Genomic DNA, 27,263 nt, shown 5'->3' with positions numbered 1-27,263 from the left:
GGATGTCCATTACAGTCCTTACTTTATCTTTTTTTTTTCCCAGTAGGGTTATGTAAAAAATAAAGCAGACATATCAAAAATGACTTTTCTAGAAGCAAACACATAATCAGAGATAATGTAGCTAAACTTACTCCAGAAAGAGCTACGTTACAAGTTGGACACATGCTGAGATGTGCATGAAACCCATATTGAACTTGTTCATCCCAAATAAAAAATAAATTACACTCCTGTTATTCACAACATGTTACTCTACTATATTTGACTTTGTTTTTTCAATAAAAAATTTTTATTTGCACTACTGCCATTATTTTGTAATTACCATAAATTATCAGTTATGTTATGTGCACACATAACATTTCATTTGTTAACATTATATACGATGCTTCCTATTATTATTTTACATATAATTTTCTAAATATGATAAATGCATTGCATCCTTTAGTGTTACCAGAGAAAAAAGTACAAGATTGCAATATGCAAATCAGTCAAGGATGAAATGAAAGGAGACACATACAGAGTAGTGTGTCTTCATGTCTGCTTTCTCAATGGTAGGGTGGAATATCAATTCTTTCAGTCATATCACTTCTTCCTTCACAGCCTTCCTCATCAATCTTCTGCTGACATCCTCTTCATTCTATCCTTCCAATAACTGACTCCAGTGATACAGCATGCTTTTGTTAGTTCTAATTCCCGAATTCTTAATAGCATTCAACTTTCCTTTGTCCTTTTAAGATGACAACCAAACAAACTTAAAGGGATAGTCTAATCATCCTCACTGCAATATTTACTTTTTGAAAGAAATTTCCAATCCTGTTTGTCTATCTCCCACTTTTTCTTATGCAGTCCTTTTTTTTTTTAGCATTGCCTTTTAAATTTCATTTTAATTTTCATTTTTATCACTTATATACAGATTTTTTTAGAGTCCTGATTTGAACCTCCATATATAAGAAATGGCACAAAATAAGAATTATATGATAGCATCACACCTTGTAACAATTCAAAACCACAAAACTTTCAATTTTCAATGTATATATTTTTAAAGAAAGTAAGAAAATTCTCATCTTGAAATGCATGTTCCTTTTTAGAATTTAGTTTTTATGACTAAAATAAATTTGAGTAACAAAGGATTTTTTTATTAATCATTGCAAATTTAAAAACTTGTACTAATTAGTTTCATCACAACTGGTGGCTTCTTCAGGGTTTATAAAAAAAGTGCATAAAAAATAGATAACTACAGAGTTGTTTAAACACTGAAAATATTATTACAATGGAATGAATAAATTCATCCTAATGAAGAATGCATTGTCATGTAGCAGTTGCCTTCAACCTGGTAAAGGTTGAAGGCAACTGTTGGAAAAATTGAAATTTGACATGGTAAAAGATTTAATGAGATTTTTTCTAGATGCCATTCAACACAGCAAGTCCTTCGACTCATATCTCAGGAGTGGTGGTGGTGGTGATTAAGGTATTGTAAAAGTTGGTTAACAGCAGAATTCAGGAATGAGTTGGGTTAGACAGGAATATGATACTATATGGGAGAGGGGGAGGAGAGCATAGCTTTGTAAGATCTTAGTAGTTTACTTACTTTCTACAATAAAGTGACAGTTGAGTTAGATGAGGGAAATTACTACACCATAAAATGCAAGAGCTTTTCTTGAATGATATAATCACGTAATCACAAGAAAGATATTTATTTAACCAAATATTTCGGTCTGGAAATAGCAGGCCATCGTCAGTGGTAATACAAGAACAGTTTAAAAATACAAGCTAGAATACTAACAATAGATCATTAAAATTATAACACACCGCGTGATGTTAAATCACTAAGTATCAGATACTGTCGCAAGTATCCTTGAAACAACAAGATCTTTTCTTATTATTCCATATTAAGATAAAGTCTTTCACCATAAGCAATAAGATTGTCGCTTTTCTGAAGGGCTCTGTTAAAAGCACTCCAGCAGCATCAGGAAGGTTGCTACAGGTCAGTCTTCAGTCAGATGCAACTTCATCTGCTTAGATTGTCCTGGCAGAATTCATAAAAGGTATTTTGCATTTTCTTTCTTCTACAAGAATATTTTAAAGTAGCCACTGTAGTCGGTATAGACGAAGCCCTTTGGTCGGAAAGACCTGGGTTCGATTCCCATCAGTGACGTGAGGAACCTTTATGTGGTCTCTTTTGACGAAAGGTGAGTTAGTCGGTCTCATTTGAAGGTGGAGGGGGGGGGTTCACCCGGAAACTGGTTTTTCATCTCCCACAACAGACCAACCGGCCCTTTGAACATACATCTACAGACATATGACACATCGGGAGGCACATAGGGCTAAACACCTTATCCTCGGCACAGGTATGGTTTGGAAGGGCTTAGGACAGTTCTGTAACAGGCCACTAGGCCTAATATGAAAAAGGAAGAAGACTACACCATGATGGTGTAGTCAACTTTGAAAAGCATCTGACAGAATATTATTACATAAGCTGGAGCAAATGAGATTGTACATATGAAACTGGTAATACAGAGAGTACTATATGGTGGAGATGAATATAAAAAAAGAAGCAGGTGACCAGTGGTGTGTCACACGATTTTGTAGTGGGTCACTGCTATTCAATTTGTACATCAGTGATATTGGGAATGATCTGAAGGAGAATATCCAAGGATATTAAATTGGGAAGAGCTATCAATTGAAGGATGTTGTTCTAAATAATTTGAACAAATGTGTCCAAGTGTAAAGTATACACTTTGTGGCAAAAAGGAAACCATAGGCTGTGAATTATATGAAAGTGCAATGCAAGAAATTGATGAGACTAAGTATATAAAAATTATAGTGGACAAAGAGATGAAAGTGTAGAGGATATCGCAAAAGTAGACAAAATATTTCAAAAAATCAGTATGTTAAGAAACATGCTGACATAGCAGGGATAAGGAAGTTATTATCCATCTTTATATGGCTTTAATGCATCTATATGGATTTATAGATGCATTAAAGCATCATGGCTTTATATGGATTATTATGCATGTATTTGGTCAACTAGGTGTCTTAAGAATTTGGAAATGGTGAAAAGGATTCAGAAAGAAGTGGCCATTAAAGATGAATGGGTTGTGAAATGCTCCCTGTGGAGTGAAGGGAGTTCTTTCATCTTTTGGATCAAAATCACATTTCGATTCAATGATATTAAGGATTTTGTGGTTAAAAAATAATTAAAATTTACTAAAGCTTTAATATTATCATAATTTAAAAACTAAATAAAAAATATTAACATTGCAAAACTATTTTACTTAAATGTTTGCATACATTATTGTTGGTGTTGTTTTTGTTGGGCAAGGTATCAAGAGTCATAGCAGTTACTTTTAAGTATTATAGTAAGCCACCGACTACTTGTATTATAAGAATCATAAGAAACAAAATTCAACCTGTTGTAAAATGTGGCCTGCATTTGTAAGTTGAAGATTATAATTTCACCACTTTTATTTGATAGATATATTCATCAGGACACAGCCTGACAAAGTTGTGATTTTAATAAAGAACTAGGCATTTTGAAAATAGTAAAAACTATCTCCCAAAAAATAGCCCCACCCCACCAACTCCTCCGCAGATGACAACAGATCATGTTATTTGGCCACTTACCAAATTTGAAGTATAGCGTTGTGTTGTTTCTTACACAGTTTATGGTCCTCTCAAAAATTCTGCCTAATAGAACTTAAATGAAGGGAAATTCCTCATTTTAGAGATTACCCAAAGGTGGTTTTATTTGACCAAATTTAGAACACAAGTAATATCCTGCCTTATGATGCTTTCCTTTATGATGATCCATTGATACAATGCAGAATTTATTCATATGACAGTTTTAGTGACATGACACTGCCATGAATCAACTGATGCAAAGTTTTCGTGAACTGTTTGTTTATGATTGTTGCTCGCTGCATCTCTGTGTTTTGGTGTTTTAATGTGAATAATAAACTGTATATAAGTATTATTTTATTTTATTTTTGTTAATAATGGCAGATAAAATTCAAAGTAAGGTTGCTATTGCTTCCAGTGAAAAGAAAACATGTAAACCTATTACATTGCATACTATTAAAATGATTAAATATAGTGACTATGCATTGAACACTGAGATAGGTTGCCATCTAAATTTACCTCTCACTACTATTATTGTCTCAGTTGTTAAAAATAAAATGCTACACTATTATATATTATTATTACTATTATTATGTGATGCCTCTAGGGAGTCCAAGGACTCATCATGAGAGAGCAATCTACTCACTCATACTCTACTTTGCTGAATACAACTCATCCTCTCCACTATTTAATTCATCTCCTCCTACTACAACACTACTACCATCAACACCATCTATCGTGCATCATCACCACCACCACCAACAGTATTTTTTGTCTGTAAATTGTGTGTGTTCTGAAGGCTGATTTGTCTGTACAAAGAATGAAAAACCAGAGTTTCCAGGAGAGAAAACCCTGATACCTCCGTATGAGATCAGCTAACTCACCTTCAATTGAAAAAGACCATGTAAGGATTCCCCTCATCACAACGAGAATCAAACCCATGTCTTTTTCCAATTGAAGGGCATAATGTTCCGCTGTTCTTCCAATTGTGCTGCAGAGATTTAATATTACAGCTAACTGTAAAGGTGATGATCTTATTGCAAACTTTTAACAGTGTAGATTGATGACCAAACTGGCATGTTCCCTTAAACCAAGCTATTCAGAATAATTTTTATGTTTACAAAAATGAAAAATTCTAAATTTTTCATTTGCAGTAAATGATGTAAATTAATGCTTTATTTATGAAGCAGTCATTTATGAACATATATGACTGCTTAAAAACATTACTAAACAATTACATGTATCTACAAGTAGGAAAAAAAAAAAGTGATGATTCACTATATGAATTTAATGTGTCATATGACTATGGTATGCCTGTATAGCTGTTTCTGATCAGGCTTAAAGTCTTCTGAAGAATTTGATGCAATGAGTCGAAGTGAAGGGGAAGAAATGTAAGGGGATTACTTCATCTGTAGACAGCTCTGTAGATTATACATTCAAGCATTTTTGACCAAATTTGGAATACAGTTGTTTCTTATATTGTTCATGCTTCCCTCAGAATTCCAATACAACTAGACCAAAATGAAGGTCAGGATGTAAAAGAGGGAAAAGAAATAAACTCACAGATGCTACTAGAATCATTATACTGATTTTGACCATTTGTTCCTCAACTGTTTAACCTAATATTTCATCCAAAAAATAGGTAATATTTCACAAAAAAAATCTCATATATATATATATATATATATATATATATATATATATATATTTTTTTTTTTTTAAAAAAGTGAGCCAAGCTGAGAAGGTACGAGGTTTGGTAGCAATTTAGAAGGTGCTACTTGGGTGAAATTATAGCTGCTGAGAATAAAAATTATAATAAATTTAGTTTAATCCTTTATCCAAGTGTAAGCAAACAAAGTTTGCGCCTGAAGTATCTTCAGGACTGAGGCAACTCGTGGTAAAGGTGGACTAAGTTCTCATCACTTGTCTTAGTATCTCCCATAATCTCCCATAATGCAAAGCACATCTCCTTGTGGACAGGTATAATGCTATGCATTAAGGGAAGGGCCACTACCCAGACCCAGAGGTGATGATACTAAGGTGAGAGTAATGGAGAAATCATATTTACCTATACGAGTTGCCAAAAGGTGTGTCACCTTATTATTATTAAATTACTCTGGATTAGAGAAAGATGTTGGAAGTTTTTTCCGACTTGGTTAGACTATAATAAGACTATAATATCCAAGTTCACTTGGATAAAGGATTAAACTAAATTTATTGTAGTCTAACTAAGTGAAAAAGACTTCCAACATCTTTCTGTAAACCAGAATAATTTAATAATAAGGTGAGACACCTTTTGGCAACTCGTATAGGTAAATATGACTTCTCCATTACTCCCACCTTAGTATTGCCACCTCTGGATCTGGCTCCCACTGACAAGACTTCAATAAAGGTCGAAACTGGTCTGGGTAGTGACCCTTCCCCTTAATGCATAGCATTATACATGTCTGCAAGGAGATGTGCTTTGCATTATGGGAGATACTAAGACAAGTGATGAGAGCTTAGTCCACCTTTACCACGAGTTGCCTCAGTCCTGAAGACACTACAGGTGCAAACTTTTTGCTTACACTTGGATAAAGCATTAAACTAAATTTATTATAGTCTAACCAAGTGGGAAAAAACTTCCAACAAGAATATAAATGTCCTTCTAAAATTTGAGCAATATCATAATAGCATTAATCAATAAAACTGATAATAAAATAATGTCAGTAAAATGAATTACTGCAGCCAACTTCCTGCCTTCTTAGTAGTTGCCCCGTTTTTTAAAACATATGTTGAGATGTTTTTTATGAGATAGTATGCACTATAACTTTGCAGAATGTCCTCCTTCATTAAATTATTCTTTCTTAACATCATTTTCTAATTTAGCTATCAGCTCAAGCCTCTGATAATGTTAGTGCACAAATTTTATATAGTCTGGGTCTCTTTCTTCAGCAGCATTTTGAAGAATGATGTAAGACTATTTTGTGATGAAAATAATTTTTAATTTTTCTGAACATGGTAACTGTCAGATATAAACAACTGAACTGACATTATTTGAAGCCATGCTAAAAACAATAAATGTGTGTTTTTAAAGGCTACTAATTTTATTTGGACTGAAATAGGATTCAGCTATTTTAAGAATAAAAGGATGGAATAAACAAGAGTTTATTTACTGAACATATTAAACTGCTTCATATTTTTGAAGAATATACTGAGAATAGGTCAGAATCACGTAAAATGGTTTTTAGGGAAGTAATTTTAAAATTTGGTCCATTTCTGATATCAGGTTTAAGTCTTCAGGATTCTCTAATTAAATTGAATAACATCTGTAGTAAATTGGACATGAAAATCAGCCATAGAAGGAACAAAAACCATGAAAATAGGCAGGAACATAGAAAACTTCAATTGAATTCTCAATGGAGAACCTATGGAACAAGTAAAATATTTCGGCAATTTAGGCACAGTTTTTAGTGAAGATGGAAATTAAATAATGACCTAAGCAAAGCTGGTGTGGTGGTGAGGCAGCTGAATAAATTTATATGGAATAAGAGAGAAATTAGCCAAAACACTGAACTAACAGTATAGTATACAACACAGCATTCCAACCAGTTTTAAATTATGGATCTGAGCATTGGGTTAGAAATAAAGCACTTGATCAAAGATTAGAGAACACAGATATGAGAGTTCTGAAAAAGATTAAGGGAGTGAACAGATAATAGTAATAATAATAATTATTATATGGGTATCTGCATGGTGTCAAAAGACAACACTCATCATGGGAAATTCAAGCTATTCATCCAATACCTATCATACCTCTCCTAATTCTGGCAATCCATTCCACTCATTCACCACTCTCCAAGCAAAAAATCTAGTCTGCACACCCTTATTCACCATGTTCTTAGATAACTTTCATGGGTGATCCCTACTTCACTCTCTCTATATTTGTCATGTATTGAAAAATTTCTTATGTTAGTGTTATAGAATCTCTTTAATAACTTTAAGTTTCTATAATGTATTCTCTTTTGCCCACTAAACTCTGCAACCCACATACCTGTCATCATAGGAAGCATTCTATAAACCTGTCACTAGTTTGTAGCTCCTCTCCACAATCTCCTGATCCCCAAGAAACCCAAATCACAAAATCTGTGCACAGTAGTCAAGATTGAATCATACCATTATAAAGAAGTAGTAGGTATAATAATCTCCCTCTCTTTACTTGTCAAGATGTTCTTCAACATCCAAGTAATCCTTTGAGCTACTTTGCACTTATGCAATATGCCCTCTGAACTTCAACTTTCTATCCACCATCACTCCAAAATACCTATCCTCATAAATTTTCTGCAATGCAGCACCATCAATATGATAAGTATGTAATATTTCATCCTTATATTTTGTAACATTAAATTGACAACCACTATTCTTCATCTACATTGCCCATCGCCTTCATCAACAGTAGCTGCACTATTATAATATATAGTTATTATTATACCTGCACTAAGTCACAGAAATCATCCTCATTGGTACGAAGACTTACATCCTTCATTTTGTCCAATATTCTTGTCCACTTTCCAAGCCTTGGTTCAACAGAGGATATATGAAAGCAGTGGATGAAAAACTTTTGCTTGCATCAAGAACCCCAGCTTCATACTCAGCCTATGCTGAATATGAAGCTGTTTCACATAGTAAATGTAAAACAGCTATCAGCAAATCCAAATCAAACTTCATAAAGATCAATAAGAGAAAACTTGCCTCTTTTTCAAATGGAAGCAGTACCTTCTGGTCTTTCAAAAATGGCATCGGATGCAACTTCTTCTCACCTGTGCTTCCACCTCTCTCTTATCCAGATGGCACCAACACTCAAATATAAAGATGAACTCCAGGCATTACTCTTTTCCTCTAACTCTTGCTTAGATGACGAAGACAAATCACCTTCTTCAATGCTAGCAACTGAGCACCATATGCCTCTATTGTCTCTTCAATCTTCTGTACTCAGCTGGCACCTATCCCAACATATGAAACAAGCACATATCCAAACCATTCCAAAAATGGGAGATAAAAGCCTACTGTCCTCTCTAAAATAATGGAAAAAGTTATCAACAGTCAATTCCTTCACTACCTAGAAGCTCACCAGTTAATCAGCAACCACCAGTATGGATTCCACAAATCCAGATCCACGGATGACCTGCAAGTCTACATTACTCACCATTGGACACATGCCAAGGAAATGTTTGGAGAAACGTGCTGTCACCCTTGACATTTCCAGGACTTTTGATCTTGCTTTACACCAAGGCCTACTTACAAACTGACTTCCTTTGATCTGCCTGGCACTTTCTGTAACCAGAATAGCCAGCTTTCTCTCTTCAAGCTTTGCCTCCAAAGCTTCAGGACTCTGTTCTATCACCTACCATTGAATATAAACATGGACATTTACCAGTATATGGGATCAGTACGTATTACTCTAGTATATAAGAAACTATTGTAGACTTCTCACAAACCATAGTCAATTTTGCATTTTCATTGTCATATTCAGTACTTCAAAATCTATAAGAAATGACTAAATTAATCTGAGGGGGAGGGCATGACTTTTGGGACAACATGACTTTTCTTCCATGTACTGGACAACAATCCATTGTAAGCAGAGCATAAATTTCCATTGGCTGTGATGGTTTCACACCAGGCAATGAAAATTATCTAACACCTCAAGACTTTTACAAACATCCATGCTACAGTGAGAGGAGAAGCTACAGCAATGGGTGTCATTTCTGCTCTCTGTGGCTGGAGAGCAGAAATGATATTCATTCAGAACATACATACCCAATATAGTACATGGCACTATACTGGGTGGGCTAGATTGGATGTTTTTTTGGTTGTTGAGCTAATAATGGTCTGAGGATGAGCATTTCCAAGATTTGAGGTGGTTTCATTGAGGTCTGGATAGTTTTTAAAGCAGAAGTAGATTGCAGGAATATCTCTCTCTCTGATTTGCTAAGATGAAGTAAGGTGGCCTTCCAGTAAATCCCATTGCAGGTGTCCAATGCATTGTCTGCAAGTCCTTAGTGCAGTCCTTATGCTCAGTGATTCATATTGTCTGAATCACTGAGCATAAGGAATATTGACTGTCCCACCTGTTTGGCCATAGTAAGACAGCTCACAACTGGCAAGTACAGGGACTGTGGCTATCTTTGGGGACCATAGAAGAGATGCCAAGTTTTTGTATGATCTGTAGGTGGTCAAAATAGAAGTTTTTATAGGATATGTGCCCCATTTTTAGATGTGTTCTGGATATATGGAATGGTGATGAATTTAGTGTAGTTTATGTTTTGAAGGGAAGAAAGGGATGGTAACAGTTTTATGATGTTAAAATTTTTCGGATTTGATGGGAATTGCAGCCATTGGCTAAGAAGGTGTTGTGAATGCAGTCAAGTTCAATAGTGAGAGTATCATTAACAGAACAAATCAATTTCTTCCCGCTGAACAAAGTTTTTATAATTCCATACTGTTGAGGGAGGGGGATGAGTGCAGATAAATGTATCAACAGATGTGGGTTCTATGTAAACAGAGAATGTCAAGGATCCATCAGGTTGGTATGCAAACAAGGTGTCAAGGAAGGACATGCCATTTTTTTTTTTTTTTTTTTCTTCTAAAATAAACTGGTTTGTTGGTTTTTCGATGTGTTGGACTTTGTTTATAAAGGACAAAATGATTTATTCTGATAACAATGTCCTCACTACTGAACTTAACTGCATTCACAACACCTTCTTAGTCAATGGCTACAATCCCCAGTAAATTAGGAAGATTTGGTGGGGATTGTAGGTCCACCAAAACCTCCTCCCTCTCTCCAAAACATTGGCTACACTGAATCCAACACCATCCCATATAACCAGAGCACATCTAAAAAGCTTAAAAAAATTTGTGACTACCCAAAGACCATACAAAAATTTGGCATCTCTTCTTTGCTCTCTAAAGAGCTATAGTTTCTAAACTTTCTTGGTGTATATAAAATACCCTGAAGTTGTAAACTGTCCTAACATGGCCAAACAGACAAGACAGCCAACATCGGAATCTTCAAGCATAAGGGCAGTGTCCAGTTGTTCCATTACTATACCCAATGGACTTGTAGCAGGTGTCCAAAGCATGCTGGAAAAAACTCACCTCACTCCACTGCATCAAATCAGAGAAAAGGCTATTCATGGAATAATTTGGATGAATGAAACTGCCCATCATCAGACCCAATGGTAATAACCTCCAATCTAGCCCACTAAGTAACACTATTTAGGACTTTAGGCTTAGCTATCTATCTGTTCTTCCATGTATCTATCTATCTCTATTGTCTGATATTTTATATCAGGTAATATCTAATATTCTGCCAGTTTGACTTTGGCAAAATATTAGATGGAGTAATTAACTTATTTTAATTAGCATATCTTCTTACTATGATTGTAACATCCATCTTATAAATAATATCCTTCTTGACCTGACCACCAGACCTAAAACTAGTTATGCAGACTAGACACCATCTGGAAGAAATACGAAAAAAAAAGGAAGATGTTGGGGAAAAAGAGAGGCTTTGCTTTCTATATCATGAATCAAAAAATATAATGTATGGAATGAGATAAAAAATGCCATACAAATCCTATAGGAATTACATTCAAAATCAAAGAAGCTTATATATGCACTCCAATACAGTGCAATAAAAACATGCATTATTCTCAGCATGATAAAATCTGATAAAAATCACTTAAAATTTCAAAAGCGTGATTGTATTAATCAAGCTGTGAAGTGTATGTATAAATATATATGTGTTTTTAGAGATGGTAAAGGACTGAATTTTGTATTGACTGCTATCTGTTCAGCATGAAAACAGCAATGAAAGGAAATAAAAAGTAGAAGAGATGGAAAAGACAAACTGCATAACCTAAAAATAAAGGAAAAGCAAGAAATATTCCAGGAAAATGACAGTGCAAAGATCAAATCCCTAAAAAACAGAAATACACAAATGGTATTTGTGTATTTACACAGGAAATTTGTAGAAACAGATATCCCTAGTGAAGAGAAAAAGTGAAACAGAAGTAAAGTAAGTATTTTTGCCAATGTAAGGAATTACATTGGCAAAACTACTTAACAATCAAAGAAATGGATGACTATAAACCTTAGAAATTGCAAGACACAAAATGTAGTTTCAACAATCTAACAATATTCATAGGAAGAGTTCAGAAAATTTTCAGAAAGTAGAAGTAAAGATAATCTGGAAGAAATATTTTATACAGTCCTAAGTACAAGAAACAAATGCAAGAACACCTGCTAAAATTCATTGAGGAGAAGACAAAATAAAATTCTGACAAGAATGGGCACGTGGAAGGAATATTTTTCAGAATTAAGAATATTCACAAATAAACAAAAAAAATATTAAAGCACAACATAAGAGTTTCATGGAAAGAAGGTATAATTAAAGAAAAGGAAATGGAAAGAATGACATAAAGCACAAAGATAAAACTGGTAAAACAATGATAATAAGTATGTGAAGACTTGCTTGGAAAAAAGAAAGACACAAGATAGTGAAAATTTTGAATTATTGTTCCACCTATAAAAAGAGGAGATAACAGATTAAGCCAAAACCATATAGATATTTCACTATTTATTTTTCTTAGGCGCAAACTTTGTTTGCTTACACTTGGATAAAGGATTAAACTAAATTTATTATATTTCACTTCTTAGTACACCAGAAAAGATCTAAGCCTATTAAGGAGTCTCCATAGCTCAATATCAGTGATGCCCTTTAATCATCATTGATACTGACATCAATATAATCTAGGATGTTCTTTGTGTCTTATAAGAACATTTATAAAACCTTTTTTGAGCCTGCCTGCCTGCCTAATATGGAGGAAGTATTTTCTCCTGGAAACCTGGTTTTTTCAACCTGCAAAAAGGCAAACTGACCAGAAGAACACATTGAATTAAAAGATGGTTGGCCTCATAGCCTTAGCTAACAATTCAAAACCATCCAACCCAACCCCACCCTGGATATTAGAAGCCAGATTAAAGAGCAGGTCTGAAAGGCAAACAGGACCAAATTCTCTCCTTCAGGCAGAAAAGTGATAAAATAACTGAATACAGAAAGGAAGCTCATTTATGTTTTTCAGGCCTCAAATCATTAGTAAGGTACTAGCCTAGAATAATTATGGCAAGACATTACATCAAAGAAAAGTAGAAGAAAAATTTATCCAAAGGGATTTAAAGTCTCTATCACCACCACTACTGAAATTACATAAGAATCAATAATAGCAAATAAGTGGACTCTCTAACAACAGCTTGTTAAGCCAAGGATGCTTTCTCAGCCTAATGCTAAGATGAATGATACCAAGACCTGCATAGTAGAAATCAAAGTAATCATTTCAGATTAACTGGCTAATGAAATCTACAGAATTCCCAGAATTAGTTCTTTGATGATGATGTAGAACTGCTTGCAAAATCAAAGGGCGACTTTCAGTATATATATATATATATATATATATATATATATATATATATATATATATATTATTATTACAGGCGACTGCAGGGAGTCCTTAGACTCATCGAGGGAGGCCTTAAACATCATGTCCACACAACTATACGACATTCTCATAGTATCTGTCAAACCCTGCCTTGCCTTGAACTCGCTCACCGTCATAGCACCCTGGCAACTTACTCTTACGCCAACAGACTCTGGCAACTTATTCCACTCATTTACTATTCTAAAAGTAAAGAACCCAGCTCTAACACCCCTGCTAACCACACTCTTACCCAGCTTCCATAGGTATCCCCTAGTTCTCCCACCACCAGTCCTGATCTCAAAAATATCCTCTGAATTAATCCTATAGAAACCCTTTAGCAATTTGAATTTCTCAATCATATCTCCCCTTTTCTGCCTATCAACTAATTTCTGCAACCCACAAATCTTCAACCTGTTCTCATATGGTTCATTCCATAGACCTGCTATCATCTTAGTCACTCGCATCTGGATCCTCTCCACCTCCTCCCCCCATCAAGAAGGAACCTAGGTGACCAAATCTGGGCACAGTAGTCGAGATGAGGTCTTATCAAGGCTCGATACAGAGGTACAATAACTTGCTTGTCTCTGCTCATCAAAGTATTTTTCAACAACCAAGTGAGTTGATGATCTGATTTAGCTACTTTTGCAATGTGCCCCCTAAACTTCATCTCCCTATCCACCAACCTCCCAAGTCCCTGGCCTCATCAATCTCCTGGAGTACAGTTCCACCAATGTGGTATATTGCTGCTAATCTTTTCACCCCAAAATGCATAACCTTACATTTTATCACATTAAATTGACATCCATTCTCCTTACCCCAGAACTCCAATCTATCCAAGTCGTCCTGCAAGATTTTGACATCTTCTTCATTCACTATTGCCCTACCCAACTTTCATCATCAGCAAACAAATTAACTGTTCCTCTTAGATCCTTCCCTATATCGTTAATGAACAAATTAAACAGCAGTGGTCCAAGAACAAAACCGTGCAGCACACCATTAATCACAGGCCGTCTTTTGGACTCTACTCCTGAATAAACTACTCTTTGATATCTCTCCATCAACCACCCACCTATCCATCTCACCAACCCTATATCCATTCCCATATGTTGTAGTTTACGGATTAGAATTCTGTGTGGTATCCTGTCAAATGCCTTTGCCAGGTCCAGCAGTATCACTGTAAACCCATTACCCTTATCCAGTTCAGCCGTCACCGTGTTATAAAACTTGAGCAAGTTACTGAGGCATGATCTACCCTTCACAAAGCCATGCTGTCCCCCATACAGTATCTCATTTTCATCAATCCATTCCTGTATTTTTACCTTGACTACTTCCTCCAAGACCTTGACACCGACTCCTGATATGCTGATCGGTCGGTAATTTGCAACAGTAGTCTTGGATCCTCCTTTATGCAGTGGAACTATTTTCCCCTCTTTCCACACCTTCAGGACTAAACCAGACCCGAGACTCAGATTAAACAACATGGTCAAGGGCACTGATAATTCTTTAGCCGCTTCACACAAGACCCGTGCCAGTACACCATCCAATCCCACAGATGTATTCACATTAAGGTTCTGTAATAGACTATTCACCTCCATTTCATTCATCACAATTCCTGTTAAACTAATGGTTCCTTCATTTTTTCAATGTCACCACCTGGATGATATACTTTTGCAAAGTGCTCGCTCAGTAACTCCACACTATATCGACTGATTCAGTGCCTCCTTACCATCATCATTCCTTAAAATCATTTTGCCGTGTACAGTTTTTTTCTTGCTTGAAGCATATTGAAAGAACTGTTTGGGATTCTCTTTAGCTTGTATAGGTATTTTCCTTTCATAATCTGCTTTTGCTTTTTTTTTTACCACACTCGTTACCCTTCTGGCCTGCACTTTATACCGTTCGTGCGCCTGCAGGTCACCTCTTTCTTTAAATTCCCTGCACAGTTGTTTCTTTTTTTTGCAGCTCAAGCTTAATGGTGATATTCATCCATTTAACCCCTACTTGTTTTACTATTCGGATCCTAGGTATACAGTCAGCCATAACCTCCTGTAAATGCTCCTTGACCACTTCCCATGCTCTATCGACATCCAGCCCTTGCAGTTGTACATGTCATGGCACTGATCCAAGCAATCTCCTACGCTTGTCATACTTGCTAGCACGGTAATTCCACATATACCCTGTCTTAATCGAAAATTCCACACCTTTAGCCACCTCCCAGGTCAAGACCTTAAGATCACTCTCACCAATAGGTGGCAACATGGTCATATTCATTACAGATTACATTACAGTTTATATATATATAAACTTCAAGATAAAATTCTATAACAGGTAGCAAATATTAAATATCTGAGATCAATTATAAATAGAAAAGGAAAAAGCAGAAAAATAGTACTAGTACAGTATGCTAAGTTTAATTAAAAATGAAATCAGCAGTAAAACAAATTTGTCAGTTTTCATACACTCTAAGTCATAGCCTTTAACAAATAAACAATCCAGTTGACTACAACCCACTGAAATGAGATTTTCACAAGAAGACAAAACCAAAGGAGACAGATAATAAGCATAGAAGTTGTGTCCCTCAAAACAATTATCTAGAAAATTCAATTTGGCATGGGATGAAAAAAGAGATATATCCAAAGAAAGTATAAAAGTAGGATAAATGACTAAGGGATCCCAAATCACTAGCCAAGTACTGAAAGAAGTAGTATGCTCTTGGCATACCACTAAGAAAGATAAATGAAAGATATTTTTGAACCTGCAATATTTAAATATATATTTTATAGAAAGTAGATACCTCTTTGTAAAAACTTAAAGTAAAATCTACAGCAATGCTTAAAATTATAACAATGTTTCATGTTAAAAGTATGGATTAATTTTGTCCCAATTCATAAGTAAACAAAATTAATTTACACAATATGTTCAGCCATTTTATGTAGCTGTTACCATTAAAAATCTTAATTATAAAAATAATAATTTTAATTATTTTTTTATGATGTATCCATTATTAGCAGCAAATGTTAACTCAGAAGAGATATACTTCCCAGTTTGCAGCAGAGTGTATCAAAACGTCTTAAGGAGATAACAGATATAAATACATGCAAATCATATGCAAACTCAAATAATTGACATTTGGGACTAGGCACTTCAGAGCAACTTATTTTTATTTCAATGATCATATAATCAGTTATGTCTTGAATAAATTATCTGCGAGTAAAACGTGTTGTTTGGATTATATAGACCCCCCCACACACACACGCTTTTTTTTTTAAACAGCAATTTAGAATTAACTATTACTGTGAGTGGATAAGTCAAGAATACTGCTCTACAGTCTAAAGTTGTAAAAACCACAGACTTTCAACAATCATGATGATTTTTCATTCATAGTGATGAAAAACCATATGTTATGTTTGCATAATGGTGAAGAATGAGGATCATCTGCAGAAGACTAAAGTAACAAAATTAATTTGAAAATGCACTAAAACAGAGCAGACTGATGCTAAATAGTAATATATTTAGCAGAAAATCTACCCTAATAAACAAGACTGTCTTTTCAGTTTATAGTTATTGTGCTCTCTAAAGAAATATTATCTCAAGTTTAATGACAATGTTGAAACTTGAATTCTGAGATTTTTTTGAAAACTGCAGGTCAAGTCAAGGAACATTTTTTTTTTGAAAAAAATTGTTCATTATCATAAGTTGTGATATGTTATATTATATTGTATTCAGAATACACATTTCAGTAGTTCAATTTATTAAGAGTGTGTCCATAATAATAAATAATACATCCTGTATATATTTTGTTACAAGCATAAAACAAAACTTTAAAAAACAAATGAAAAACTGTTATAATAAATAAACTTACGACATAGATGAAATATAGCATCACAAGCTCTAATGTGTGAGAGAAATGCATTTCCTAAACCTTGGCCTTCACTAGCTCCTTTAACAAGTCCTGCTATATCTACAACATTCAAGAAGGCAGGAACCTTACTGCAAGAAATTAATGTCTTGATAGAATTTAAACATATATGGCATTATAATACATAACTTATATACTTATATATAAAAATGAAAATACTGATCTGCTTAAGCAGACTTGAGTCAGTTTGCATTCAGCTATATATATATATATATATATTAATCTGAAGTGGTGCTGTCCATCTGTATCTTTATCTGATTCTTGTCCCTGTTCAAAATATGCATAATCAAACACATATGTTTAAGATAACATTAGTCTGTTCCAGAAATTATATTCCTAATGGCACTTCTATGCCTTATCATAATAACTGAAGAGACCTTATTGTTTAATCTCTAGAGAAGGATTCTCAGGTTGTCTAACCTTTAGCCCACATATGGAACTAATGTGCAAGAAAGTTCTCAAGCCTTTTGTGGGTGGGATTATCACAAAAAACATGTGTGAGAGAGAGCATGCACACTTCCCACTAAGCTAACCAGGTTGGCAAAAAAAGTTGTCATTTAAAACACAGGAAACAAAAGGATGTGCATCTGCATCCAAAAACTTTGGGTGAGCAAATTTTTAAAGAAGTGCTTAAGGATTTAAAGCTAGATAACTGAAAGAAGACCACAGATAATATGGAGAACCAAATAGGGCTTTTTACCTAATATCCATGTCTTCCCATGGTGTACCCCATTATTAGGTATCCACTTGGATGTTGAACAGATAAAGATGTGCTGACAATTTGGGGCTTATCTGACCAAATGTATTCTATACCATCTGAAACTACATGAAGACAAATTTCCTGAATGGAAGGTTCTAATACAGAAGAATAAGAGATAATTTTCAATTCATTAGAGAAGATAGATGATATATGATAAAAAAAAAAAAAGGGGGGGGGGCAATTCCTGCAAGTATCTGATAGATTTACGCTTAGGACATGGACTAGTCATTACTAGCACAATGTTTCAATATAAAAATGTTCATAAATTCATGTGAAGAGAACACACTGGCAGAAAAAGCCTTATTATGTTAGTGTTGATAGTGATGTCTTCAGATTAGTCCAAGAGACAACAGGAAGGGATCTGAAATAATCACCACTACAACTGAGTATCTTAAAAAGAATATGTACTAAAGTTTTTGAAAAGAAATAATTCTCAGGTGAAATGTAGACTCAAGTATGCAAATATTATACTGAGAAAAAGTATAAGGATTTGAAAACAATAAGCAAACTTACATACTAAGCAATAAAACCTAAAGAAAACAGTGACTAAGCCATGGAATCTTGAGATAAAAAAAAGGAGGGAAAGTTTTTACTTACTCATTTTTTATGTAAATCCTACTGACAAAAGACTGTAAACCTATTGTACATTAGTATTGTGGGTAGGATAAGGGTTATGTAATCCTGAAATCCTGCTTTAAAGAGACCAAATAAGGAATTTTTTCATGGCACTTGAGGTTTTCAGTAAACAGCATAGCAGCCTCTCACCAGGCAAAATTCATCAACCACCTAAAGGCATTCATAAACCTTCATATCTGGAGTGGAATTCAAACCTATGGCCTCAAACCTGCTTCTTCAGTAAAAAATTTTAACTTTGCAAAAGACAATAAGGGCAGGACATTTTCAGAAAGGTTATAGACACAAATTCTTCAAAATGCAAAAAAAAAAAAAAAAAAAAAAAAAAAATATATATATATATATATATATATACTGACTATAACCGAGACTAGAATAACAATTAAATTTATTCAAAACGCAACATGTTTCATTGGATTGTCCGACTTCTTCAGGCATGGGAACATACAAGTAAACACTATAAGAAACATCGTATCACTATAAAACAACTATTATAAAATCAGTTAGCTTTGAACTGTAGCTACAGTCCGTGTTGAAGTTCTATTGTTAAGTAGCTGCGTGCATCTGATTTCACGCATGTGCCAATATCGGATAGCAGAGCTGAAAGAGTCCGGTAGATTAGAGGCCTTCATCATTTGTGTTTACTGAAAACAGTACATGGCTTGACAGGGCACTTGCTCTAGTTCTTTTGTAGGCAATGTCTCTCTGGTGTTCTTCTAGATGTAGGAGGATGGATTTTTCAGTTTAGCCATAGTATTGCTTCCCACAGTCACACGTGATTTTGTACACTCCTGGGAATCGTAGTTGGTTGTGAGCTTGTTTGTATTTGCTTAAAATCGATCTTAGTTTAGGAAGAGTAGAGAAACAGGTTTTTATGTTGAACTTTCTTAAAATTCTTCTTAGTTTCGTGGAGAGCGAGCTGATATATGGTAAGGAGATATAACCTTTTGGATTGTCTTGTGTTTCTGAGTTGTTTTGATGGTGGTGGTATAGATGCTTATTAATAGTTTTCGACGAGTAGCCATTACTTGTGAAGATTCTTTGTAGATGTTGTAGTTCATTTTTAGATCTTCATCATCTGACAGTCTACAATCTACTCGTCGAAAACTATTAATAAGCATCTATACCACCACCATCAAAACAACTCAGAAACACAAGACAATCCAAAAGGTTATATCTCCTTACCATGTATCAGCTCGCTCTCCACGAAACTAAGAAGAATTTTAAGAAAGTTCAACATAAAAACCTGTTTCTCTACTCTTCCTAAACTAAGATCAATTTTAAGCAAATACAAACAAGCTCACAACCAACTATGATTCCCAGGAGTGTACAAAATCACGTGTGACTGTAGGAAGCAATACTATGGCCAAACTGAAAAATCCATCCTCCTACGTCTAGAAGAACACCAGTGAGACATTGCCTACAAAAGAACTAGAGCAAGTGCCCTGTCAAGCCATGTACTGTTTTCAGTAAACACAAATGATGAAGGCTGTCAACATGAGATAAACTGGACAACAACCTCAAACCTTCATATATGCCGTGACGAGGTGGAGCGACGCATAGTCGAGTCTAAGGAAATTGTTATGACCCTCATCACATAAATAATAACCTCAGCTATAATCTACCGGACTCTTTCAGCTCTGCTATCCGATATTGGCACACGCGTGAAATCAGATGCACGCAGCTACTTAACAATAGAACTTCAACACGGAACAAGCTAACTGATTTTATAATAGTCATTTTATAGTGATACAATGTTTCTTATAGTGTTTACTTGTATGTTCCCATGCCTGAAGAAGTCAGACAATCCAATGAAACATGTTGCATTTTGAATAAATTTAATTGTTATTCTAGTCTCGGTTATAGTCAGTATATATAAATATGAACATATCCCAGTACCGAGTTAATATACCAATTGATATTTATATATGAATATTATCTCTGGGAAAACTCCCTGTTACTCCTCTTAAAAACTATTATATTTACAGCTTTTTGCCTGCTTCTGTTTAGGAGTGTCCCTGCTTAAATGTCATTGGCTTTATACTCATGGATTCTTAGGGCATTGTAGATGTACTGGGTTTTTTCTATTTTAATTCTCCCACATTGCCTAAGACCCTTTCCACCACACACTTCCTTCCAAAACACCATAACTGCAGTAGTTTGCACACTGCAGAAAGAAGACAAGCCACAACACCCAGGAAAAAGGTATGTGTAAATTTCTCTTCCTTTATGCTACATATATTTGTTGGTAAATATACATCTACAATGCCCTAAGAATCCGTGAGTAAAAAGCTAATGACATTTAAACAGGGTACTCCTAAACAGAAGCAGGCAAAATAGCCATAAATATAATATATATATATACTAGCTCTTGGTACTCTATTCTACCTCCAATGATTGTGCATCTTGTCTATACTGCAAACTAGTTGTAGATGAAAAACATCAGCTGAACAATGAGAATGAGCACAAAGGTGGACAGCATTTATCACATATTCTTAGTAACCATGCAGAAAGTGAAATGCTCATTAATAATCGTGTTAAGTGTTCAAAACTGAAATCTGATATAAAAAATATATAATAATATTATTATTATTAAGAGAGATCTCCAGGAAGTCAGACTCATTGAGGGAGGCCACATACTACACACACCAGCTATCATACTTATTCTTGAATTCATTCACACTGCTTGCACTCGCAACATCCAATGGCAATTCATTCCAATCATGCACCACCCTCTGAATATACATAATTCGGTCCGCACAGTTAGCCTAGTGGCTATGCGCTTTGCAACCATATGCCCAGGAAAGGAGTATCCTGGGTTTGATTCCCATTGTTGATGAGGAGCTTAAGGATCTTTCTCAGACATAGCCCAGTCAGCTGGTCTTGGGCATGGACAGCAAGGTTTTTCTATGCCTTGAAAAAACATGTGTTCACAGGCAGGAAAACCGGACCTGTGAACACATGTAGCTATAGCAATAGAATATACTGGGAGGCATAGGACTAGTCACCTTATCCTCGGAACAGGTAAGATTTAGAAGGGCTTAAGATAGCCCTGTAACAGGCCAGTAGGCATAACACTTAGAAGGGAGAAGAAGATACATAATTCGTTTATGAACGTGATTAATGAGAATATTCTTCATTTGAAAGAAATCATCACAAATTGATAACATTATGGCAGAATACAAACATTGACACCAAATAATATTACACATTATTCAAGGTATGAAAAAGTAAAACCTAAAGCCAAATAATCAAAATTACAGGGAATGGAATGGATGAAATCCTTTTGATAATGGTAAGAAATACTAATTATTAATGTACAGTACTCAATTAGTATAGATACAATCGTGCAGAACAGATAACAATTATTGTTAGACCTGTGGATATCCAAAACTACTCCTGTGAATATTGTTTGGGATTTGTCCAGTACAGTGGCGCACTCAGAATTTAATCTTGGGGGAGGACGAGCACTCGTGATTTAATCTTGGGGGGGGGGGGGGTTGAGAAGACAATTTGAGAATACACACTATGCATTGCATACGACCTATACCTATGACTAAGCATCTGCAGTGATCGCCGATACATGATACCTGTGATCTCTGGCAAACAAAGTATCATATCACCCGAGCACTAATTCGTTCGCCATGCATTCACAATGACCGCGATTCCCGAGAGCAAAAGGGTATTCCCACCTTATGTGACGGCTAATTCATAAGTAGTATAGATATAGAAGACACGACACAACATAAATAAAAAAAAAAAGAATTTTAATTAGGAAAACATTTTTGGAAAATTTTCTAGGCTTCTCTCCTTTTTTTTTTTTTTTTTTTGGGGGGGGGGGGGGGAAGGGAGACAGGGCCCCCTCCCTGGGTGCGCCAGTGGTCCAGTAAATATAATATAACTGAAGGATTATATGTATTTTTAGTAGACTAATCTAAAAAAAAACATGACCTTCCTATGGGAAGGTCATGAGTTAGAAACTTGCTCACATTCTATAACAATGTTACCATTGAACTAGACAAGGGGAATGGATACACCATGATACTTTTGGATTTTGTTAAGGCTTTCGACAGAATACAGCATGGTAGACTGTTGCATAAATTGAGAATATGGGTTTGGATTATAGAATATTAGCATGGATAAGAGGATAGCTAACTGACAGATATTAAAAAGTGGTATACAGGGGATGCGAGTCTGCAAGATTTAAGGTAACTAGTGGTGTACCACAAGGATCAGTGCTTGGTCCACTGTTATTCAATCTATACATTAATAATATTGGGAAGGATTTGACAAGTGACACACTATTTGCTGATGATGCAAAGATAGGTAGGGTAATCAGGAATACTGCTGATATGCAGTACTTGCAGAATGATTTAATAGGCTGGAATTGTGGGCATGGGAAAATGGATGTCAGTTCAATGTCCATAAATGTAAAGTCATTCACTTTGGCATGATTAGATATCCAATGTCATATTATATTGGGATTATGCTTGAATAAACTGATGAGGCTAGGGATCTTGGAGTGTTAGTAGATAGGAAGTTGAAGTTCAGGGGGGGGGGGCATGTAGCAAAGATTGCTACATGCCTCCCCTGTAGCAATACGGGGGGGGGGGGGGGGGCATGTAGCCATATCTTTACATGTGAATTTAACATTCGCATGTAAAGATAAGGATGTCATTTTGTCTCTTTACAAAGCCTTGATAAGACCTCACTTGAACTATTGCATAGAGATCTGGTCTCCTGGTTTCCATGGTGATTCTGATATAGTACAGAGAGAGTGTCAAAAATGATATCACGTTTGTGGAATACTGATTATGAAGACAGACTGAGAATTTGTAGACTGCAGACACTAGCAAACAGGAGAAAGAGGGGTGATATGATTGAAACTTACAAACTTCAGAAAGGGTCATACAGGATTTCAATTGATGGAATTTTTCATTTTATGGAGGGTGGATAAAGAACAAGAAGACATCCCTAGAAACTGAGAATGAATGCTACTAAGAAGGGGTGAGAGCTAGGTTTTTCTCTCATAGGGTGGTGCGTGATTGGAATGGATTGCCATTGGATGTTGTGAGTGAAAGTAGTGTGAATGAATTCAAGAATGAGTATTATAGCTGGTGTGTGTAGTATGCAGCCTCCCTCGATGAGCCCCTGACTCTCTGGAGGTCTCTCTTAATAATAATAATAAAAAGCTAGAGACACTAAATGTTACAAACATGTGAGGAAAACCTAATAGACTGCAATAAAAGATATTTTAAAAAAATTCTAGAATATTCTATATTCTTTGCATTCTTAAAACTTGGTGGTAAGCAATGCAGCAAAAATCAAAAAAATCCACTTTTAAATTTATTTGCTCAGTAAAAATTTGGCATGTGTTTTAAGTAAAATAAATGTGATAAGTAAAATGATGCAAGTACCAAAATTAAATGTATATTAATGTTCTTGAAAGCACTGAAAAGAATAAGAAATATGAAAAGAAAAAACTAGAGGTGATGTTTATGAAAAATATGCTATTGATGCTGAACAAATTGTAGAATTTCTTGACATTGATGCCAAATTAATAGCAGAAAAAGGAGGAAGAAGACTCATTTCGACCACAAATTGCAGGATCAGCCTTTGTATGATCCAAAACTAACTTACAAAATTAAAACTAATTTCTTTTTTTCTTATGATAGATACATCATTTCACCATTCTAGATAATATGTCATTTGACGAATTATGATGAACATGAATTACTGTTAGCATATAAAAATTTATAACCAAAACTGACTGATGAATATATACTATCCAATCAAAAAATATCCAGATACTCCTTTGTAGTAGTGAATGTGGCTATATATGAGGGGGTACCCAAAAATAAATGGAATTATTTTTTAAAAAAAATTGTATTAAATTTTATAATACCTATTCTAATCTCCTTCGAAGTACTTTCTATGTGAGTCAATACACTTGTCCCAACATTTTTTTACTCTGCTGGAAAAAGTTCTGGAATTGTTCAACTGGAATACTGTTTAGCCTCCAGTGACTTGTTTTTCACTTTGTCCACATCAACGAATTGCTGCCCTTTCATAGTTTTCTTTATCTTTAAAAAAAAGTCACGTGAAGAGTGAAAATATTCATATGATTTTTTTATCATCTGTGAGCAAACGAGACCCAAGTTTAGTGGACGCACGTTTCATTTGCAATCTTCTGTTAAAATTCACTAGCACGAACTCCATGACAAATTTGTCTCTTCAGAAACTTACTCAATGGTCTTTTGATGATCTTTATTGATTGACTGGCAAAACTTTTCAATGTTTTCATCATTTCTGCTTGTCGAAGGTCAGTCAGATCGTGGTTGGTCTTCAACTAACATGTACCCATTTTTGAAACGAAAAACCCACTTGTAGACCCGTGTTTTACCTAAAGCATCATCCTTAAAGACTTGCCAAACCATAACAATAGTTTCAGCTGCAGTTTTACCCAAAAGAAAACAAAATTTCATGCACACTCTCTGTTCCTTGTGGTCAGCTGTCACAAAATTGCCGAACTTGCTTGTAAGCACTAACAAAAAAAAAAAGCAGCCAGAACAACAAACCAGTTCACACAGAATGATGCCACTTGCCAGACTGGCATGGAAGTTGCACACTCATGATGCCTAGCAGCAACATCTGTAACTTGAAAATGCATGCATCAAGTTCAGATTCCGGTTACTTTCGGGTTCTCCTTGTACATCAAAACCATTGCTGATACAGGAATAAAAGGAAGCACACAGTCTTGCAATTTTCAAAACATTAAAAATAAAATGGGCCATGCTGAAGAGCTCAATAACTTTGGCATGGCATTATCATAGAATGTCATGTTTGCAACAATTCAGGAAATTTTTCTGTCCCAATCAACCGTAAGTGATGTTATAATGAAGTGGAAAGGAGCACAACCATGACATGATATGCCACAATTAACAGAGCAGGACCATACTGTAGCATGTAGTGCCTAAAAAAATCACTTGTTTTCAGTTGAAACACTTGCTCCTGAGTTTTGAAATGCCTCTGCAAACAATAACAGCACTCCATTTGTCCATCAGGAGCTGAAGAACATGGGTTTCCCAGCTGCACAAGCATAATATTAGAAAGGGCAATGCCAAACATCAGGTGGAGTGATGTAAAGCTTACAGCTATTGGACTCTGAAGTAGTGGAAATTAGTTCTCTGTAGCAAATTGTGCTTCACTCTGGCAGTCTGACAGAAGAGTTTTGGTTTGATGGATGTTAGAATGCTGCATGCCCAACTGTGAAGTTTGGAGGAGGCATTACAGTCTGTTGCTGCTTTTAATGAGTATGGCTGGGGCACCTAGTTCCATTAATGGATAATCATAATACTGCGGCCTATAATGACATTCTAGGCAATTCTGTGCTTCCAGCTTTATGGCAATAAGTAAGCAGAGGCCTTTTCCTGTATCAACTGACAATGCCCCATCCTCAACTGTGATCTGTGCAGGAATGGCTTGATGAAACAGGTGTTAAACTTGACTGACCTGCAGAGAGTTCTGATCTCAACCCTATTAAACACCTGTGGGATGAATTCAAGCCACGTTGAATTGCCCAACATCAGTGACTGATCTCATTAAGTCTCTTCTGAAATAATGGAAGGGAATTACTGCAGCAACATACCCAAATCTAGTGGAAAGCATCTGGATATTTTTGATCAGATAGTATAGTAAGGAACATGATATTGATGGGACAACAATGTATAAGTTCCTAAAACCTTAAGTATTTTTTTTTTTTTTTTTTTAATCTAGAACACTGCAAATATATTGGCAGAATAATTTTCGGGATACTTGTACTTTTCTGAATACTTCTGTAGCTCTCAGGATATATTTATCTTTGCCAATACCAATGCCACTAGTGGAAAATGTAGCTTTTCAAAATTCAAATCTTGAAACAGTCTTTACTGTGACAATGTACATGAGTACTGAAACTATCATAAAGAATTTCATTTCCATGAAAGACAGACATGTAACTCTTTCATAACAAATTATACCCTAGTGACTAAGTTCTTAATTACTGTAACTACAAATTTGAATTTTCTATTCTTTAAAATGTTCAATAGTTTGATTTGTATAATTTATATTGATAAATAATATATCTGCCCAACTCTGCTAATGCCTTTTATTTCCGGGTTGATTCATACTTATCTAACTTTTGGAGCCTGAGAGGGCACTTCCAACCATTAACCAACCAGAGATCGCTGGCCAAAACTATCACTAATTTTAAATGGCATCTAGTGAAAAGACAGCAGACAAGTGCTGCCACCTAGCATTCCTAACACAATATATTATTGTCTTAGGACTGTGTGTGTTCTATGGTCAATTTTGAGTTTATGCACAATGAACAATCCAAATTTCTAGATGAAAAAATCCCTTGCTCATGCCAGAGATTGATTAACTTGGGAACAAGTCAAAGAAAGGGTTAGAAAAATTACTCAATGCTTCTGGTTGCTTAGCACTATAGATGTAAATATCACTTCTACAGGGCTACTATAGTAACTTACTATAGTGCAAATAGTTTTTGGCCTGTTGGACAAACAGGTAGTACTCTGCTCTCCAATCAACAGGCTGTGGGTTCAAATCCTACTATAGGCACTAATTTGTGGTAATGCCTTTAGGTGACAGATGAATTTCATTGATGGATGTTGAAAGTTTCAACATCAACATTATTATTAGCAGCAGCAGTATTATTGCACTGGCACCTCCATGAAGTCCTAAGACTCATCATGGGAGACCCAAACTATCAACGCAATATCTAACATACCTCTCCTTAAAATGATTAACAGACAAAGCACTT

General features: G+C 35.2%; 1 protein-coding gene across 1 annotated transcript in view; it reads right to left on the bottom strand.

Annotated features, from left to right (window-relative positions):
• LOC150104979 (obg-like ATPase 1) overlaps positions 1-27,263 on the bottom strand; it is a 343,661-nt gene that overhangs the window by 140,276 nt on the left and 176,122 nt on the right. The window contains exon 5 of the mRNA XM_090396086.1: positions 16,993-17,120. Within this exon, the coding sequence (XP_090252212.1) occupies positions 16,993-17,120 (128 nt within the window). The remainder of the gene's footprint in view (positions 1-16,992; positions 17,121-27,263) is intronic.

Source organism: Typopeltis vanoorti, chromosome 7, assembly GCF_054136105.1.
Source record: "Typopeltis vanoorti isolate ZY-2024b chromosome 7, IOZ_Tvanoo_1.0, whole genome shotgun sequence".
NCBI classification, from domain to species: Eukaryota; Metazoa; Arthropoda; class Arachnida; order Uropygi; family Thelyphonidae; genus Typopeltis; species Typopeltis vanoorti.
Note: the sequence above shows the minus strand (reverse complement) of the source record. Positions and strands in the feature narration are given on the sequence as shown.